The sequence below is a fragment of the Apiotrichum porosum genome (assembly GCF_003942205.1).
Source record: "Apiotrichum porosum strain DSM 27194 chromosome Unknown scaffold_1, whole genome shotgun sequence".
NCBI lineage: Eukaryota > Fungi > Basidiomycota > Tremellomycetes > Trichosporonales > Trichosporonaceae > Apiotrichum > Apiotrichum porosum.
This window is the reverse complement of record NW_021167108.1, coordinates 1,386,514-1,406,010: the sequence shown is the minus strand read 5'-3', so window position 1 is coordinate 1,406,010 and position 19,497 is coordinate 1,386,514. Positions and strand designations below refer to the sequence as shown.

The following is a 19,497-nucleotide window of genomic DNA, read 5'->3' as shown; positions in this document are numbered from 1 at the left end:
GTAGATGGCGGCAGCAGGCGGACAGCAGCTGGACACATCAGGGAGCATATAAGCGCGAAAACTCACACGATCGTGGGCTCGGAGCGGGTACTGGATGAACTGGTCTCGTGGGTGTCATGGAGGCCAGCGGAAAGCTATACTTGGGTTGGAGGCAGGGTTCTGATGCGGAGAATATCTGAGCATCTTGGGAGACTAATCCAGACCCATTCAGCTGGCCAGAACACCTATATGAAGTAGAGTGGTCATCTGAGTCGGACTTCGGGGCATTGTGGCCAGGTGACAAGAGTGTGAGCAGTTGATGGGTACGGTGTATGGTTCAGTGTCGCAAAATAGTTTTTGCGTGCAGTGAGATGAGCAGACAGATCTGAAGATCCATCGTGAAGAGACGGATTGCCAGCCCACATAACCCGCCGCAGCTGCGCATCGTAAACTGTAAGCTTTGAGCATGTGGAACAACACGCAACCGAACGTCTACGCACTCGTTGCTTGTCGAGGGCGCTCCTGTGATCCTGTGATCAAAGGCATCAGGTGGCCAGGTGTGGTCGCTCGCCTATAATCCTGCTGCCAATTCAGCCAGTCCCGGAAGGTAAATGACAATACACTGCAATATCGGCTGCGCCACTGGAGCTCCTACAGATGCAAAGCAGCCTCTCACAATGCCGTGAGAAACTCAAGTGACGGCATAAGAGATCCTTTGTTCTCGTGTACAGTGCTTGTACCACGTGAAGAGATCCTTATTTCGCTGGCATACCAATCTCTGATTCTTAGGTGTGTCCCCAATGTGTCGTTGGCTCCCGCTTCCCGTTTCCGTTCAATCTCGATGTGTTCCGTCTGCAGTCGCTAGCTGTGGCATCGACACCTACACCCGGATATGGGCAGACGATAAACTGAACAGAAGACCGTTATGCGTCTCCCGTCGTTGCCTCCCATCGTATGTAGTGGCCAGAGAGCATTGGCGATCAGGCAGTCCGTGGGCAGTTGAATCGATCAACAAATAATAGCACCACTCGTCCCAACCTGATCCTTCCTTGTGCCCTGTTCAGCGTCCTGGGGCCGTCACCACCTGCAGACATGTTATCATAGTAATTCTGAGCTGCCCCAGCATGTCGTCTTCCCTTTCTATTCCTTATCCGCCTGTCATTCCCCTCTGTGTCCCGTTCCTGCGGCGTGCTATTTTGCTCGTTGTCCCTCTCGAGATGCTCGACCAGGAACTCTTTGCGTGGTGGCGGCATGCGCACATGCGCTGCATCTCATGGGGTCGGTCTGGGTTTATTATTTACCCATATGGCATTGGCTCCACACCTCTTCGGACCGTGACGGCAACCCCACGTTCCCCAAGTTAATGCGACCAAACTCAAACTTTGCAACTCTTACGCGAACCCCAGAGCTACCGGTTCCCAAGAACCAGGAGAGTCACTCGGACAAATGTAAGTACGCACGACAACCTTACCTGAGATTGTCAGTGCGGCCATGGGCGGCGGAACACAGGGACGGGCTGCGAAGGTTGGGGAGCGCAACAGCGAGGGCAAGCACGCCGTGGGCGCGGATGGCAGCGTGATGGGGAGTGAAGTGTAGGTGGATATTTCATTTTGCTCGGCGAGGGTTGATTCCCGCACACGCTCTCATGTGAGCTGCCCCATCTTCCCTGTACTCCTCCTCTCTTCTCGGTCAATGTTAAGGGACATGGTTAACCTCTTCTTGCAAACGCCGGTACCCGCAAGCCAGCTTGCGTACCGATGGAGTACGCAAGTGAAATACAAGGGTTGGTGTCCACGCTCAAGCACCAGAAGCTTGCCCCTACAAGTGCGACGCGGTGCGGAAGGCCCCATCTGAGCACACCATCGTCGACAACCGCCACGCTCCTCTCGGCCGTGAGGATGAGATGCAATTAGTCAAGCTCCATCATATTCCTCCTAACGTCCTGCTGGATCGCGCATCCTTCCCTGCTAGGGTCCTTGGGTGAACGAGATCTTGGGGCGAGGCATGTACGACGCGAGATGCCATCCCTCAAGCTCCATACCGGGTCCCGATATCAGCTTGTGCCCCTCATGCCTTTGCACCGTCGAGTGGGTTCGCCTCGCTGATGTGTTGGGGGAAGTTTACGCACTCGTATTTCATTGTGACTACCCAAAGACTACCTTCCTACAACTGCGTCTCCCAGACCCAACCACGTACCACATCCCACCGACTTCGTTCCACCAGGTATCCTCATGCCGCACCCAGAACCCCAGTTTACCACGCCAATATACCTCTGAAGACAGTTTGGTTTCGGCGACCGGCGACCGGCGACCGGTGTCCCGGCGCCTCATACCGACCGCGTCCCTCGACCCAACATCCCATGGCCTGATACCAGGTGCAAGTGGCAAGCACGCCATTGCCACAAGACGAGCTTTTACAACTTGGCAGCTCGGACAGGCGCGGGCTCCTTCTTGGCTTGCTCCCTCAGGTCCTTGCGCAGAATCTTGCCCGAGGGGCTCTTGGGGATGGCGTCAATGACAATGACGCCGCCACGGAGTCGCTTGTGGTTTGCGACCTTTGAGGCGACCCATGTCGCCACCTCCTTTGCGAGCGAGTCCTTGTCAGTCGTGTCTGCGCTGGCGACAATGTACGCGCGGGGAAGCTCTGTGGCCTGCGAGTCGTCCCAGATGCCAATGACGCCGGAGTCGACGACCTGCGGGTGTTGCAGGAGGAGGGACTCGAGCTCGGCGGGCGGGACCTGGAAGCCCTTGTACTTGATGAGTTCCTTGACGCGGTCGACCACCCTGGGGTTTGTCAGCTCTGCGTGGTCTGCAAGAAAACTTACTTGTAATGTCCGTCATCGCGCCTGATGAGCACGTCGCCCGTCTTGAGCCAGTCGCCGTCCATCGTCTTGGCCGTTGCCTCTGGGTTGTCGTGGTAGCCCATCATGACACTGGGACCGCGCATCCAGATCTCGCCGCGCTCGCCTTCCTTTGCGTCCTCGCCGTCCTCTTTAACCAGGCGAGCCTCAAACGTGGGCAGGATACGCCCGACCCATCCGGGCTCGACGTTCTCGTCGCCAGTCGTGCAGTGGCTGACGGGGCTCGTCTCGGTCATGCCGTAGCCCTGGGTGAGGGCGATATGCGGGATGCGCTTGTTGAACTGTTCAGTCACTTCAGCCGAGAGCGGGGCCGCGCCGGACATGAACGTCTTGACGGACGAGAGGTCGTACTTGGCCACGTTCTTCGAGTGGAGCAGGACAATAACCACGGGCGGGACAATGAGGCCGTGCGTGATGCGGTACTGCGCGTCAGCTGAATAACCACTCCAGGACAAGCTCACCTTCTCAATGGCGCTGAGCACGGCAATTTCCTCAAACCTTGGGAGGATGACCACGGGAACGCCGACAGTCGTCGGCTGGAGAAGAACAACGGTCAGACCGTAAATGTGACTAAACGGCAAAATACCCAGGACGACGTCCTCGCCAGACTTGAGGTTCTGGTACGCGACATTGACAGCCTGCAGCTGCGACGTCATGTTGTGGTGCGAGGTCATGACACCCTTGGGCAGGCCGGTCGTGCCAGACGAGTAGCACAGCCAAGCGGTCATGCGCGAGTCCTTGCCGTCGAAGCGCGCCGCCTTGCCTGGCTGGCCCATAATCTCCCCCAGGGCCTTGTACTGGCTGGGGAAGGGCTTGTCCTTGGGCTCGCAGAGAAGGATGACCCGCGACGCCGGGAACTGGCGCTTGAGAAGGGGACGCGCCGCGTCAAACGTCGGCAGGAGGGAGGGCTCGATGAAGATGACCTGCGTGCCGGAATTGTTCACCTGGTGCGCCACTTCGGGAGGGCCGCTGGGCGAGTGTCAGTGGCTAGTAACAGGGATACGGGAATCACAACTACCCACTAGGCATAGTTTGCAGGCGACACAGTCAACCCGGCCGCCATACACCCATACGCGGCCAGGGCCCACTCGATCGAGTTGAGGCCCCACAGACACGCGACATCGCCACGCTTGAGCCCGAGTGCACGGATGCCCGTCGCGAGACGCAGCGACGTCTCCTTGAGCTCGCCACGGGTCACGGTACGGTCTGTGGCACCGTCGATGAACGCAGGGATAGAGGGGTCAAACTGCTGCAGAGGGCTGTCGCCAGGCTTCTCGGGGAACAGGTAGTTGAACAGGCCCACCTCAGGGAGAGGGGGCACCGGGTGGTCCGAGGTGTAGATGATCTGCGGCATGGTGTCGTGGGGTGTGTATATCCTACCTGCCCGAGTGTTGAGTGCGAGTCCGCTTGACGAGGGAGATGTAGCTGGACCAGTACCAATGGGCAGTTGGTGAATGGAGAGGAAGAAACGAAGGCGGGGGGATGAGAGAGGGGAGAGGGGGGATGGTGCACACGGATATGAGCGGCGAGAGGCGGGGTACGGATTGTGGGGAGGTGGGGCACAAGGCACGACGGCAATTAGGCGCTAACCGGCGCGGTCATCACTGGCCACTGGCACGAGTTTGTCGGTGATTGCAATGCCGATGTGGGTAGCCAAGGCCACGCTCGAGATGCTCTTGGACTTGTGCCAAATGCAGTGTATGTTGCTGTTTGCTACAGCCACCTTTCCATGTCCATGCATTATACGAACATACGCGAGAGAACAAGTGTTCGCAGCGGCAAGAATGTGATCAGCATCCGACCAGCCCACCTGCCACTACCCCGCCCGGCCCCTCATCCCCACCCGCGGGGCCACGTCGCCTCCCCCAGCAGTCACCAGCGCCTCCATCCATCCCTGTGGCCTGTGGAGATGCACAGTCTGCGTGTCGCTCGATTGCGCGTGCTGCAAAAGTGAGTACATGAGCGGTCAAGAACGCGGTTCCGTTCCGTCCAGAGGTCCGCCAAAGCGGAATAATAAAGGGCGTGCAATTGAAATAGGTGACGGAATCCGGTATCGGTCACGCGCGCACACACGGATCAATACCAGCGGGGACCGAAGTGGGGCTGCAGGCTGCGCCGTCTATGTAGTGGCCTAGCACCGAGAGCGGGTGTAGGGAAAGGGAAGATGCATGACCATATGCGAGGGGGAACGGTCTATCTACAAGAGGGAAGGTCACTAACAAGGAGGGGCGGATAAGGAGGGCAGGTCACGTGATGGTAGATAGTAGGTCACGTGATGAGCGTGTGGGCACCTGGGCCAGGGCGGCTACAGTCCCTCATTAGGTCCCCGGTCTCTACTGTTAGAAACACGTAACCAGATTGCTTCCGCCGAATGATGTCAGCAGTCCCCCAAGCGCTAGCCATATAAAAGACCATCTACCGCTAGTATACCATGCATCTCCGTTTCTCTTTCACTCTATACCTCATACCCTCGTTACCTCGCTGGTACTGTCTGCAGCAGTGCTAGCATCGACATCTGAGGCTCTCTTTTCTTACATCTACACAAGTATGAAGCTGCGTTGCCGGACTGGTTAATTGGGGTGGGCCCGCCTTTAATACCTAGATTCCGTGCGCGTACGTGGATGGATGGCTCCTGGCCCGAGCCATTCCCCGTCCGGGGCGTCCAGGGCAGCACCCGACCGCAAGAGAGCTCCTCTGAAGAATCCCTCGGGATTACGACCGACCGACCAGCGAGACAGGAGATGGTGGGGGCGAGCGAGGGGGAGTGGAGCGGGGAAGTAGGCGCCTCATACGAGGGTTCGAATCTTGAGATCGAGATCGAACCCAATATAGAGTACTCTACTTATTGTTGCGGGCAGGCGTTGGGAAAGTCCGATTTGCTACAGGCGACAGGACGATTGTGGGACGACAGCTTGCCGAGGAGTCTGCCGAGAGGCGTTGCCGAATGACGTGCTCATACCGACTGCTGAGTTCGGACGCGGCGGGGAAGACACCGTACACCGTTGAGTGGCGGGACAATGCGCTCAACGGGGCCGAAAAGAAATCAACGAAGCGGTTCCAGAGGCACGCCGCCGGTAGCTAGTTCAGATCCAGTACATTGATGCTTATGGAAGGCGATTGGAATTCTCGCACGAGGCTCGGGCCATGCTAGTTCTCTGGCACTACAAGATATGTGTGAAGGGGGTTGGGGGGTTGTGGTTGTAGTGATGGCACACATGTGAAATCACCACTGCTTGCGGGCATACAGGCCAAACACGTCGTTGATGGTGGTGCCCTCTGCGTACGTCTTAAAGTCGTCGGTTGAGACCTTGCGCTCGGGAGCCAGGACGCTCGCGGCCGTCACTGGAGCGTCAGCTGCGAGTCACCTATACACAACTCACAAAAGTCCTCCATGGCAAAGTCCATGACGACAACGTCGATCACCTCCTCGGGGTCCACGTCGGGCATGGGGCTCCGAATAAAGTCGCTGCAGTGGGTCAGTACCTAGTGCTCCCAGGGGCATTATACCCACACTTGGTCAGGCGAGTAGGGCACGGGAATGTGCTCGATATCGTCACCACGGCCCTTGCACGCGTCGTGCGTGACGTAGCCGAGCGTGCGGGGCTTCTTGGCGTCCGAAGTCATCGACAGTTCGTCCGAGCCGCCAAGCAGGTTGGACTGGACGTAACGGTCCCACTGGGACGCGAGCCACTCGTTGTATACGTGGCGGACGTATGCCTCGTCGTCATCCACCGAGGGGGCAAACTTGGACGCGCCGGCGCGGTTCATCTCGACGGTAATGTTACCTGCGAGACCGGCCGGAAGACGGGTGTACAGGAACTCGGTGTTGAAGGGAGACACAGTGAGCTCGTCGTTGCGGTCAAACGGTCCGGCAAACTGAAGTGTCAGTGGGTTACAGTGCCGATCTCTGGCGTTCTTCCTACCCACCACGTCAAAGCGCAGACTGCCGGCATTGCCAATGACCACACGAGGGTGGCCATGACGCTCACGGTCGCACACAACCTCTGGAATGACCTTTTCGGCAAACACAGTGAGAACCGAGCGGGGATGGCCGTACGGGTGGCGGTGGAGGAAGTAGTCGTGCGGGACGACACCAAACGGCCGGGTGATCTTGAGCTCGTGCGCCAGGTTATCCAGAGACTGCGAAATGTTCAGACCGAGCTGTGTGTCGAAGTCGTCGTCCGTCGTGCCAGTGTGCCACTTGTAAGTCACTGGGTTGGCGTCGAGGTATCGCCTGCTAATCTCAAGTGCACGGCCATCGTCCTCCGCTGGAGGAAGGTTGGACGAGGTGAAGGCAATGGTCTCGAGGTAGCAGCCGGGAACGACACTGTTAGGGTTAGCTTGGTGTTGGTCGTAGAAAAACCCACGCAATGGAGCGGTCGTCGTACTGCACGCAGTCCCGGACGTGCGTGTGACCACCAAAGACAAAGATGGGGACGAGGGGGTGGACCTTGCGGATGGCTTGGTAGACCGGGTACCACTCCGAGGTCAGGCCACGACCGGGCATGTGGCCAACGAGGACGCTGGAGAGTCAGTTCAGACATACTGTCATATAACTGAAGACCCATGAGTGATAAGACACTCACAAGTAGTCGGGAGCGTCGGCAATAGCCTCCTGGAACCAAGCCTCCTGGGCCATCTTGACGGGCGCCTGGACGGTGATGTTGCGGTCATGTGCCTTGACTGAGAGTTAGCTCCAAGAAGCGCTGGCAGAACTCACAGTTGAAGAGAACGCCAAATGCAGTGACAGAATTTCCTCTGCGCTGGGTCAGACACAATGGGAGCAAGCTTCCACCCACTGCTTGGTCTCAAACTTGGCCACGCGGTCTGAAATCGGCACCGAAACAACCTCGCCGTGCTCCTCTACAGTAATGTTCACGTTGGACGTGAGATACCTGCCATTCCAGCGCTTGTGGTTGTCGTACAGCCACTTGGCCGAGCTGTACTGGTACAGCTCGTGGTTTCCGAGCGTCAGGACATCGTAGTGGAGCAAGCCAAAGATGCCGTCTGCGGCCTCTGCGCTCTCGCGCGACGTCGAGACGAGTCCCGAGCCGTCGTGGTGGTCGCCCGCGTCGACTAGGAGGAGGTCTACACCGCGTGCGTCTGCCTGGGCGCGCATGTGCGTCGCAAACGAGGCAAAGGTGCCCCAGTCACCAGAGTAGTTCTGTCATCAGCTTTCACCAAGGCTGCGAAGCTGTCGCCACCCACTGGTTCGGGCCAAGTGTCCTGTCGCCGTCAGTCGCCACCCAGTACTGCTCAACCTACATGCTGATGACCCCTGAGCCAACCTGGCAGTCAGAACACATGGCCAGAGACAAGTACATACCATGCGTGTCGGAGGTGCTGATAATGTTCACGTCGCTCCACTCGAGCGGGCGGTGCGGGACGGGCAGCTCCGACGGGTTACGGAGCGCCAACACGTCCTCTGCGAGGGCGCGTTCTGCCGCCCCACCCTCTTTACCCACGGCGAGGGCGAGTGCCGAGGGCGCTGCGAGGAGCACAGTGAGAAGGAGTCGAGCCATGGTTTGCTTCGAGAGATCGAAGGGTGGATTGTACAGTGAAGCAATTGGATTGACCAGCCATATCGCGCGTGTGTATCAGTCCAGTCCGGCCACTCCCCAGTCGCGCCGGGATCCGAGGGCCGTTGGTGCCTGGGCGGCGACGGCACTATCTCGCCACCTGGCACGCACTCGTCCGGTCCTCCAGCCGCCGCAGCCATGTGCGTTTGTGAGTTACGTTTGCATTCTCCACACCTCTCACCGTCGCATCTCCACCATGTCGTACTTTGAGCGCCTCGCCGCGCAGGACACAAAACAGCTCATCCGCATCGCTGCAGTGAGTTGCCACTCCTATGTCTTTGGCCCTAACCCACGCCCAGGCGCTGTCGTTCATGCTCACTGACACCGTTGGACTCTCCTACAACCTGGCGCTCATGGTACGGCTCGGTTGTGCCCCTTCCCCCATTGAGCCGACACACTGACACCCCAACCTCTACAGCTCTTTGGACTGGTCGCGGTGGAGCTGTCGACCACGGGCTGCGAACAGTTCTTCCTGTCCATGGACATGATCTCGGGCATCTTTGACCTGTTGTCCATTGCCAGTCCGATGCCGGGAGTGGTTTCCAGGATCGTCGCCCTCATTGTCTTGTTCCTCAAGGTCCCGATCTACCTCTCGGGCGTGGTCCACCTCCGTGAGCGCGGCGGCGACCTGACATGGTCGAGCCGCGGGTTCGCTCCTGCTGGTGAGTGGAACAAGGAGCGAAATATGACGTAGTGCACCGAGAAAGAAGATGCTGTTGGCTGACGCTTGGCGACAGGCTGGATGCCCGCTGGCATGCCTGGTGGTGGCGGTGGTGGCCAGACGCTCGGTACAGGCCCTGTTCCGTCTGCTGCTCCGGCCCCTCCTGGCTCATTCCCTTCTGGCGGATACCGTCTTGGTGGTGACGAGGCCAACCAGCCCCGCGGGCAGACGACTCGCGATGGCTACGAGGCAATTGCCTAAGTTGCCGAGTTGTTCCTCGTCACTCGTATACCTATACACACTTAATTGCACCGTAGAACGAGCCTTGTTCGCTCGACCTCTGTCACGGTACGACCACGCGCGTCCCTGTTGATACAATGCATGCTCTACAAACACACCCATTCGCGCCCGTTTGATCTAAATGCCGCGGCTGCGCTCCATGACGGCGCTCATGTCGAGGACCTCACGGAGGTCGGCACCGCCGGCCATAAAGTCCTCGGCGTCGATCGACTCGTCGGTGCCCTGGAGGATCTCGAGCGAGGTGTTGTGCGAGCCGCCGAGGGGCAGACCGGACGAGGTCGACTGGAGCAGGAGCGGGTGGTGGTTCTCCTGACATGGGTCAGCCAGGCGTCAATAGAACGGAGGTACGCACGGTAGCCACGAGCTTGAGCTCCATGGCTTTCCTCAGGGGGACGGCGACACCAAAGTTGTTGCGCTGCACGGTCGACTGGAGCTGCTGCTGGGTCTCCTGCCACTTGTCATGTCAGCTTAATGCGTGTGGCAAGGGAGAGCTTACCTTCTCGAGACGGGCCTGGAGTGGGGAAGCGTTGCCGGCAGCGACGCTCTGGGCGGCCGAGGTAAGACCGTAGCGGAAGGTGTCGTGGGTGCCGCTCATGGGGTGGTTGGTCGCCTGGCCATGGTCAGTGTGAGGTCACATATATAGGAGGAGGAAGGCGAGGTGTGGACGTACCTTGGTGGAGACCTGGTAGGTCTCCTGGGACGCATTGACGGTGGCGGGTGTGAGACGGTGGGACTGGAGGTCAGCTGAGTTGGTAATGGTATGAACAAGCTGCTCACCATTGCTGCTGTTGGGGGTGGTAGATGTTGTTATTGCAGCTACCTTGAACGACACACTCGGATACACCCAGCCATATGCTCGCGCATGCACCAGGCAATGACGCTGCCATCAGCGCTCACGCGTCTCCGGCGATATATACGGCGTTATGGCCATGTGGCGGTGTGTGACAGATCTGACGCCGTGCGCTTACAGCTCCCAGCCCCCCAGCCAGCCAGCGAGCCAGCCAGCTGCAGCCCGCCCGCGCCGCCTTGCACCCGCGCCTGCAGACCTGCCAGCGCAGCCCGTGACACCCAGCGGGCGGGGGCCAGCAGCCAGCCAGCGCGTGTGTGCCCATACAAACCCTCCCCCCTCCTCTCCCTCGCACTCTCCCCTGGCCTCTTCATCTGTCAATCCACTCCAGTCCACCCACACACACCACCACACACCCCACCACGGACACTCACCCACACCCCACACCCACCCACCACCGCTCCTTCTCACCCACCCCCCTCCCACTCCGTCGACTGTCGTAGACGGGCACACCCACAACGTAAGTCACACCTCTCACCGCCCCCGCTCCCACATCCCCACACCCCGTCGACCCCGTCGCCCCAATCCATCCCGCCGACCAGCGGGCGGACGCTGCAGCGCACCGTTCGGAGACAAAGGAAGGCAAGGGAAGGCACACCCACTCACAGCTGGCGCTCTCGGCGGCTGGCTGACACACCGTCTGGGCCTTCCAACCACACCGCTCATCTCCATCCATATCCACCGCGTACACCTCTCCCCTCCCCGTCACATCATCTATCCCTCCTCATCTCCCTCCCCCTTCGTCCCTCCGCCCCCCCCCTGCGTACACTCTACGCCCACCTCTCCTTCCCTCGTCACACTCCAGCCCTCGCCCGTCGCTTCCAGTCCCGCGCGTGCCCCCCCCTTCCTTCCTTCGCGCTCCGATCGTCCCACCCAGCCCGTCTCCCACCTGGTCTTCCCCGGAGACGCGGATCCCCGTCCCATACACCCCTCCCTCACCTCCATTGTCCCCCCTCCCCTCCCCGGTCTACGTTCTAACCGCCCTCCAGTGCGCGTCGCTACCAGTGCATCGGACACGTCGCCCACCCCCATACACTCCACATACAAGTTAGGTGAGTCTTGAGCCGACATCCCCCATTCTCTCTTGCGAGGCCGTACCTGCGCGTGCCCAACCTCGACAGGCGCACGCCCTGCACTGCATGACACTGGGGACTGTGCACCGGTTCCATCCGCACACACTCCCTGGGTCTACCCGTGCATATGCGTGCATGTCAAACATACGAGTCCTTGCTGCTGGCCGGCCTCATTCGTGTGACGTGGAGTAAATTTGACGCTGACACGACCATTCTTCATTCTCCTCATCCTTTCAACCACCTATCGCTCCCCCCTTGCAACTCCCACACGGCGTCTACCACACACCTTGCGCATCCGTCTGCCGCTCTTGCGTGCACGCCTGCCCTCCGTCGGCTTCTCTTTTGGATTGGACGACTCCCTCTTTTGTGTCGTTCTTCTTCCTCTTCTTTCACATCCCATTTCAACCACACTCTCAACCACGCTACGCTCCACCCGCTCAACCCAACCCACGTTGGCTCACGCAACCCCGTCGCACGAACCCCTTCCTTCCTCTTTCGTCAACGCCGGCGACCCCTGCGTGGTGTCCTCCCACCGCCTCGCCGTCATCTGATCGCTCACCACGACGCCCCGACACCCTACCCAATCCGGTCGCAACACACGCAACGGCCCTTACACCCCTCCACCCCTTCGGGCTATGACCACACAGTTCAAGATGGCGTCCATGGACCTCCGTGTCGGCGGCAAGTACCGCATCGGCAAGAAGATTGGTAGTGGCTCGTTTGGTGAGTGCAGCAAATGGTGACGCTGACGGGTGCGGTTCGGCATGTCGTCGTTGCCACCGCGGACCCACCCGTTCCCGTTTCTCAGCGCGCAAGTCATGTGGCTAACTGGATCAGGTGACATTTACCTCGGCGTCAACATTGTCTCCGGCGAGGAGGTTGCCATCAAGCTCGAGTCAGTCAAGGCCAAGCACCCCCAGCTCGAGTACGAGTCCAAGGTCTACAAGTCGCTCGCCGGCGGTGTCGGTGTCCCCTTTGTCCGCTGGTACGGTACCGAGTGCGACTACAACGCCATGGTCCTTGACCTCCTTGGCCCCTCGCTCGAGGACCTGTTCAACTTCTGCAACCGCAAGTTCTCGCTCAAGACGGTCCTTCTCCTCGCCGACCAGTTGATCTCGCGTGTCGAGTACATCCACTCGCGCAACTTTATCCACCGTGACATCAAGCCCGACAACTTCCTCATGGGCATTGGCAAGCGTGGCAACCAGGTCAACGTCATCGACTTTGGTCTCGCCAAGAAGTACCGCGACCCCAAGACGCACCTCCACATCCCTTACCGTGAGAACAAGAACCTCACCGGTACCGCCCGTTACACCTCGATCAACACCCACCTGGGTGTCGAGCAGTCGCGTCGTGACGACCTCGAGTCGCTCGGCTACGTGCTCATGTACTTCCTCCGTGGCCAGCTCCCCTGGCAGGGTCTTAAGGCTGCTACCAAGAAGCAGAAGTACGACCGCATCATGGAGAAGAAGATGACCACCCCCACCGACGCCCTCTGCCGCGGCTTCCCCAACGAGTTTGCCATCTACCTCAACTACTGCCGTTCGCTCCGCTTCGACGACAAGCCCGACTACTCGTACCTCCGCAAGCTCTTCCGCGACCTCTTTGTCCGTGAGGGCTTCCAGTACGACTACGTCTTTGACTGGTCGGTCCAGCCCCCTCCCCCCAAGACCGCCGACGGTGCCGAGGCCGACCTCCAGCAGCACAACGCGCTCCTTGCCCAGAAGCGCCGCATTGTTGCCGAGGGCCAGATCCCCATGGGCTCAGCCGCCGACCAGAGCAAGATCGAGTCGCAACGCCAGCTCCGCTCGCAGACGCGCAACAATGCTCGCGAGCAGGGTGGGTGGTAAGGCCGTTTTGCCCGACAACTCGGCTCACGTCGCGGCGGTCGTCTCGTAGGCGGCCGCAGTGTGTCTGCTGTGTAACCGGCACAAGAGAGAAGGGAAAGTGAAGGAGTGCACAGGTGGTGCGAAACGATGGAGGATGGCAGCGGTCGTGGATGTGTAGGAGCATGTTGGTCGGCTCGCCACGGAATCACAAGCAGCTTGGCGGACATCGCTGCACCGCCAGTCAAGATTCCCCGGCGCCCAATGGCCCCGGCTATGCTCCCCCTCGACCCCCATCTATTTCGCACCCCTTCAACGCCTGCGTCTCGTTCGCTTGTTACCATACCTTCCTCTCTATCAACAAGCCTCATCTCGACTCCCCTCACCACTCCCAGCTCCTTCCCCCTCCCTTCCACCTTCCTGCCCCGACCTAATTTCCCCTCCACCTCTCGCGAATGATACCCCCGACTGTCACTCTTTTTTCGACAGCGCGTCACGGCCTCAACGATCCGTCACGCTACGAAGGCCGCCTCTCGAGCCTATCTCGTCTCCCTCCTCATGGCTGCTTCCACACGCAGCCCTCTCTATACGCGGTCTACACCTACCGCCTCGCGTCGCGCGACCGCCTTTGGGCACGGTCCCCTCACCTCTCTCCTGTCTGATTACATCCCCCTCACATCCCCCCACCCTCATATCCACCCCCACCCCCTCCCCCCCATCCAACCCCCACGCAACCGCCCATGCCCTGCCCGGCGCCAACCAGGGCCCCAAGTCCCCGTCAGCCCCCCCTCGCACAACATTTCTGTGCAAGGAGGTGGGGCGGCGGGAGGGCGCCATTGCCCGCGTCAAACAGCTTGAGAGCAAGTCTCATAGCCCGGAAGGGCTTACCTTGTTCATGTTCGTTTACGCGAGTGCGCAGGCTCAACTACAATCCCCCGACGACACCCTTGCGACACATTTATGGCCTCGCGGTCCGGTCGTTAGGGGGCTTCCCTGCGTATGATGATGCATGTTATGTTCGCCTGTTCCGTTTTTTTAGTTGGGCATTGTTGCAGATTGTTGCAGATTGACAAGAGCGAGCGAAGTGGAAGTGAAGGAAAGGCACATGGGCACATGGCCAACCGCAAGGCACCCGACCAAGTCCCGCTGGTTCACTGACGACGCGTCGGAACAACGCCAACGCCAACGCCAACGCGGACGGGGGGGGGGTTGGGAGTGACCCGCGGTCAGCTGAGGGCTGAGGTGAGGCAGGTTCCTTGAGCCGCGTGTATGGTTGGGATCTTGGGAACGCGCACATGATCGAGGTCAAGAAGCCCAGATCCAGCCAGAGGTGGTGGGGTGGGAAAGGGAGAGAAGCAGCGACGCAGGGACGCAGGGGGAAGCAGGTATGCACAGAAGCAGACAAGTCAAGCGTCGAGTCTGGTGCGAACAGAGCAGTGTGAACAGAACAGAACAGAGCAGAACAGTGTGAGCAACAAAAGGCGCAGGACAGGATCGTATCGAGCCACACCAGAATGGCGGCTGTGATGCGGGCACGGACACGGGGGGTACATGCAAAGATGGCTGCTGCAAAGTAACCGCTACAGCTAAATCTCAAAAGACACACGTGTAAATTGTCATCTTCGTCGACAAGGCGGGGAGGTAGGGGGCAGGGGGGGCACTATGTAGATGGACAATCTGCAGTGAGATGGACGCCGCGACGCTGGGAGCGCGCGCGTGAGGAGACAGCATCTAGTCTGCCTTCTTGTTGGAGAAGGCGCCGGTGGCCTTGATGTGCTCGTCGGCGAGGCGGTTGTACTCGGACGCCTGCTGGTCGGCCTGCTTCTTGAGGGTCTCTGTAAAGGGGGAGGGAACTGGTCAGAAAAAAACAGCCCCACTCAACTCTCTTTCCCATACCACTCACCAAAGTCGCGGTCGGCGGCCTGGTAGGTCTTGACCTGGCCCTCGAGCTCCTTGACGCGCTTGCGCAGCTCCTCGTTCTCGCCAACGACACCCGAGCCCTTGGCGGTCTTGGCCTGGAGGGTGTTGTACTCCTCCTGGACGTTGATAAAGTCGAGGAGAATGTAGAAGACGCGCGAGAGGATGAGCGACAGGAACAGGGTCGCGCCAGTGAGGTAGACTGTAGGATGGGTCAGCCTTTATGCCGCCTGGATGTCTTGCAGTTGGCGTTTCAGGAATGGGCAACTGCCCGAGAACCAGGCGTCAAGGAAGTGTAAAACGCCACGCCCGCGATAACAGAAGAGAGGCGGAAGTGCACGCGAAAATGGCCGACAAGGACTGCCACGCACGCGTGCACCGCCATCCCTGTGTCGAGGACGTGGCTACAACTGTGCCACACGGCGCCCAATGGAGGAAAGCAACAGGGTCAACTCACGATTACGCTGGGCGTAGAAACGGCGGGCGGCGCTGAGAAATACGTCAGTAAGGTGGTCCCTTTGCACACAGATCGCGGAGACCCGGGGGCATGATGTCGTCACTGCATGTTGCAAGTTGTACTCACTAGGTGGTCTCGGCGCGAACATCGGCCATCTCAACCTTGGCCTTGGCGGCCGCACCCTCCTGGGCAATACGCACCATGCGCTGGAGCGCATCGATGAAGAGGACCGCCACAAAGCTGGAAGCGGTCAGTCAGTTGATCACCTAACAGGAGGATGTTCAGCTGTGGCGAACTCACATGAAGGTGATCTTGAGCTACATTGCGTCAGCTACGGCATGCACCGCCTAGCTGCACACTCACAGCGTACTGGATCTTGGCGACAATGGGGTTCTCGCTCAGGAAGTGCATCATGCTGCCACTGTCAGTTCTCGTTGGTGGTGACGGCCGCCGGGCGCCGGGCGGCGCAGGACATGACAGGGACTGATCGACAAAGCAGTGTCCCAAATCACGGCCATACGTCGGCGCTGGTGCTCACCGCTTGCGCATGGCAAAGGGCATGGGAGCGATGATGGCTCCAAAGAGGCCAATCTCGCTCATGAGGAGCCCAAAGCACACTGGAGTGTTTGTCAGTCTTCGCTTCGCGTTGCCTCATGGGAATCGAAGCCGGGTTGGATCGCGGTGTGGTGAACGTACTAGTATAGTAGAGCTGGGCACCGTTAGCGATGTACGCAGATGTCAGTGGGCGCCGGTATGCTCACGGTCATGGTGGATGGATTGTGCTTGTGAACGAGAGGGTAAGCAAGGGTTGTCGAGAGTGAGAAGAAGAAGAGGAGGAGCGCAAAGACGACAAGGATAGAACCTCTGGGTGACGACGTGCCGCGCGTGAAAGATCGATCGGGAAGGGAAAGCCGGCGGGGGTTGTGGCCCTCATACGTCATTGCCTCTCTGGCAGGTCGTCGATCCGCCACACTGCGGGATTACAGGCCACATCGCCGTCCGACCGGCTCCTGCGCTGATGCCAGCAGACTATTGTGGACAAGCATCACCAACCAACAACACAGCCCACCCCCCACCATCTGTAGGGCATCACCAACAAAATGGCCGACCTCAAGGTACGCACAGGGAGAGTGCCACACAGGCAGAGTACTGACCAGCAGGCCTTTGACGACCTTTTGGACAAGACAGTGCGCGCGCCGCGCCTGTCCGGATCCAAAATCAAGGAGCTGTCAGACTCGGCACTGCGCTTGGTCGCGAACGATCACCACCTCGTGACCAGCCTGCTGCGACTGAACACGTCGTTGCCGACAGCCAGCACATCGAGGATCTCGTCACTCTACGTCTTTGACGCGATTGCCCGCGCGGCCAAGTCTCAGGTCGACAAGGGCAACGGCCGCACACCCTCCACGGTCCGTGGCCAAGGCACAAACGCTGGGCTTTTGGCCAAGATGGAGGGAGTGGTCGAATCGTGGGTCGCTGGAATGGTCGATGATGGCAAGGGGGGCGTTTGGTCCGAAGGAAGGGTGGGTACAAGTCGCCGCAAGGCGCCAACTGCATGCGGTATTGTTGTTGACACTGCTGCAGGACAAGACAAGGAAGATTATCGAGATTTGGCGCAAGGGATCGACCTTCCCCGAGGCGTGCATCTCGCAGCTGGCGCAGCGCATTGCCGAAGCAGATGGAGGAGCCGCTGGCCCATCAAAATCAGGTAAATATCGGTCCATCAGTCTCCCTTTTGTCGCATTCTCTCGTTGTTGTGAACCGGGTGGCCACAAGCGGCAATCAAGAGTGGCGGATCACGTCAACAAGACAGACTTACACAGCGCTGCGGCGTCGGTTCGACGTGCGCGGCGCACTGACTTCCCACCCCGTTATCTCCCACATCCACATCCCCATCACCATTGCAGCCGCCAGGAGTGTATCTACGCTTGTAGGCGGACGACCACGCATCACGCATGCATCCCTTTCGCTGCTGCCGGAAGGCTGGCCTCGGCCGCTCGCTCGTGCCACTTTGGATCGTCCCCTAGGCCACTTGCCACTCCGTATGGAACTCTTAGGTGTCGTGATGCCTTGTCTCTATCTCTCTCTCTCTCTCTCTGCCTATCCGTCCCCCTTCTCCCTAAACCATAGACCGTTGCTGAGGCTCTAGTCCGCTCCACCACACCCATATCTGCGCCGCCCGCGCACCTCCTCGCGCGCTACGGCACCAGTGCCAAGGTGTCGCCGGCGGGTTCGCCTGCTTTGGCCAATGCCCAACCATCGGCTCCCGCGGGGCAGCTGCCACCCGAGATCATGGCCCTGCTCGGCGTGAAGAGCGCAGCGGAGAGTGCAGCAGAGGCAAAGTGAGTCAACAACGTCAAGTCTGTGGCGCCACAAACTAACTTGTGTGGCAGGGCTTCGACGTCCTCGGCCATTGATGCCGTCCTCGCCAACGTTCGCAACGCCCCCGCCTCCGCACTCGCACCACCGGCCGCGGCAGCGCCGGCGCTGGATCCCGCCCAACTCGCAGCTCTGGCCAACCTGGGAACCCTCTCAAGCCTTGCTGTTCCGCCAACCGCCTCGGCTACACCAACACCACCAATGCCACTCCCTCCTCACGGTGCCGCCTCGCTCCCTCCGCGCCCAACATTGCCTCCCCTGCCCGCGAACGGGGACAGGTACGGCAACACCAACGGCCACGGCAATGGGTCCGGAAGCAGCTATGACGACCGCAATAGGCGGCGATCAAGGTCCCCCGAAAACCGGTATTCGCGCGACCCACGAGACAGGGACCCTCGCGACCGGGACCCTCGTGACCGTGACCCCCGTGACCGCCGCGTCGAGTTCCGTGAGCGCGACAGCTCGCGTGAGAGGAGGGATTACGGCGACAGGCGAGACGACAGGCGCGACTCTCGCGACTCACGCGACTCGCGCGACTTCCGAGACAGGGATAGGCGAGACGACCGCCGCGACGATCGCGAGCGCGACTACCCCGACAGACGGGGAAGCAGCGACCGCGACCACCGAAGCGACTTCCGCGCACCCCTCCCTCCCAAGCCGACAGACTTGCCGGCGCGTCCTGCGGGCCTGCCCAGCCGCCCGTCGGAGCCCCACCAGCAACACTCTCAGGTGCAGGCCACGGCAATGAGCCCCACCCCTGTCAACGCTGCTCTTGGAGGTGCTGCTACTGCTACTGGAGGAGGAGGAGGAGGGGGGTCAGGTGCTGCCACCCTCGCGACATTCGACATGGCCTCGTTCAACCCCACCCAGCCCGAGAGCTGGGCCGCCCTCGCTGCGGCATGGCACGGGTCGACGGGCCGCGAGCCCAACCAGATCGAGCTCATGCAGTTCCTCGCCACGGGACAGGTGCCGGATGCGATGGGAATGGGCATGATGGGCGGAGGTATGGGCATGATGATGGGAGGCGGTGGAGGTGCAGGTGGTATGGGCGGAGGTATGGGCATGGGCATGGGAGGTGGACACAACACCAATGGATTCTAGGCGGTCGCAACGCCAGGGTTCACAGCAGCTTTTTCTGTACATATGCATGACACACATTCTGACTCTTTTATTCAATATAAACAACAGCCGACGATCAACCATCAGTATGCGCGTGCTCGGCTCCCATAACTTGAGACGCGGTTTGCGCCACATACCCCAAATCTGATTCATGAAGCCCGGGTAGGTTCACGGCCGCTTAGTGGCCAACGAGCCCACGGGCCGTCAAGCCACCGCAGTAGTCTTTTCAAGTGAAACACCTATCGGTCGGTACACGTCGTGCTCTGCTCTGCAACAGCAAATTCACTACAGGTGCATCATCTAGACCGGGACTGTCCCGTGGACGTAAGATTCCTCGATGGATCATCGGCGCGTGGACCGACTCGGACTCGGGACTCGGGGCTCGTGGCAGTGGTGTGGCGCGTACGGTGGGTCGTGGAGAGGTAAAAAGGGACGAGGGGTAAAAGGGGAAGAAACGGGACAGGTGTGATGAGGGTCCTGCGGGAGAGACCAGTGACGGT

The 19,497-nt window shown here is 60.0% G+C and overlaps 7 protein-coding genes across 7 annotated transcripts; 3 read left to right on the top strand and 4 right to left on the bottom strand.

The window, feature by feature from the left end:
* Nucleotides 1–2,392: 2,392 nt before the first annotated feature.
* Nucleotides 2,393–4,193, bottom strand: EHS24_000497 (uncharacterized protein; the record flags this gene model as incomplete). The annotated part of the gene is made up of 4 exons (XM_028616325.1): nucleotides 2,393–2,762; nucleotides 2,804–3,261; nucleotides 3,301–3,808; nucleotides 3,862–4,193. The coding sequence occupies 4 exons, from the start codon at nucleotides 4,191–4,193 to the stop codon at nucleotides 2,393–2,395; spliced, it is 1,668 nt and encodes a 555-aa protein (XP_028480182.1).
* Nucleotides 4,194–6,062: 1,869 nt separating this feature from the next.
* Nucleotides 6,063–8,361, bottom strand: EHS24_000496 (uncharacterized protein; the record flags this gene model as incomplete). The annotated part of the gene is made up of 11 exons (XM_028616324.1): nucleotides 6,063–6,181; nucleotides 6,220–6,305; nucleotides 6,351–6,715; nucleotides 6,767–7,166; nucleotides 7,207–7,362; nucleotides 7,426–7,522; nucleotides 7,560–7,597; nucleotides 7,639–8,003; nucleotides 8,048–8,065; nucleotides 8,105–8,127; nucleotides 8,166–8,361. The coding sequence occupies 11 exons, from the start codon at nucleotides 8,359–8,361 to the stop codon at nucleotides 6,063–6,065; spliced, it is 1,863 nt and encodes a 620-aa protein (XP_028480181.1).
* A 253-nt stretch (nucleotides 8,362–8,614) lies between these two features.
* EHS24_000495 (uncharacterized protein) lies at nucleotides 8,615–9,340 on the top strand (the record flags this gene model as incomplete). The annotated part of the gene is made up of 4 exons (XM_028616323.1): nucleotides 8,615–8,674; nucleotides 8,718–8,774; nucleotides 8,837–9,080; nucleotides 9,156–9,340. The coding sequence occupies 4 exons, from the start codon at nucleotides 8,615–8,617 to the stop codon at nucleotides 9,338–9,340; spliced, it is 546 nt and encodes a 181-aa protein (XP_028480180.1).
* A 156-nt stretch (nucleotides 9,341–9,496) lies between these two features.
* EHS24_000494 (uncharacterized protein) lies at nucleotides 9,497–10,159 on the bottom strand (the record flags this gene model as incomplete). Its single annotated transcript, XM_028616322.1, has 5 exons — nucleotides 9,497–9,688; nucleotides 9,732–9,827; nucleotides 9,876–9,989; nucleotides 10,050–10,112; nucleotides 10,157–10,159. 5 exons carry the CDS (start codon nucleotides 10,157–10,159, stop codon nucleotides 9,497–9,499), a joined length of 468 nt encoding a protein of 155 aa, XP_028480179.1.
* Nucleotides 10,160–11,934: 1,775 nt separating this feature from the next.
* HRR25 (serine/threonine protein kinase) lies at nucleotides 11,935–13,149 on the top strand (the record flags this gene model as incomplete). Its single annotated transcript, XM_028616321.1, has 2 exons — nucleotides 11,935–12,022; nucleotides 12,137–13,149. 2 exons carry the CDS (start codon nucleotides 11,935–11,937, stop codon nucleotides 13,147–13,149), a joined length of 1,101 nt encoding a protein of 366 aa, XP_028480178.1.
* Nucleotides 13,150–14,856: 1,707 nt separating this feature from the next.
* Nucleotides 14,857–16,266, bottom strand: EHS24_000492 (uncharacterized protein; the record flags this gene model as incomplete). The annotated part of the gene is made up of 9 exons (XM_028616320.1): nucleotides 14,857–14,960; nucleotides 15,029–15,244; nucleotides 15,500–15,531; nucleotides 15,626–15,739; nucleotides 15,800–15,816; nucleotides 15,863–15,914; nucleotides 16,038–16,116; nucleotides 16,196–16,208; nucleotides 16,261–16,266. The coding sequence occupies 9 exons, from the start codon at nucleotides 16,264–16,266 to the stop codon at nucleotides 14,857–14,859; spliced, it is 633 nt and encodes a 210-aa protein (XP_028480177.1).
* Nucleotides 16,267–16,599: 333 nt separating this feature from the next.
* EHS24_000491 (uncharacterized protein) lies at nucleotides 16,600–18,979 on the top strand (the record flags this gene model as incomplete). The annotated part of the gene is made up of 4 exons (XM_028616319.1): nucleotides 16,600–17,022; nucleotides 17,084–17,207; nucleotides 17,649–17,841; nucleotides 17,893–18,979. 4 exons carry the CDS (start codon nucleotides 16,600–16,602, stop codon nucleotides 18,977–18,979), a joined length of 1,827 nt encoding a protein of 608 aa, XP_028480176.1.
* Nucleotides 18,980–19,497: the final 518 nt, after the last annotated feature.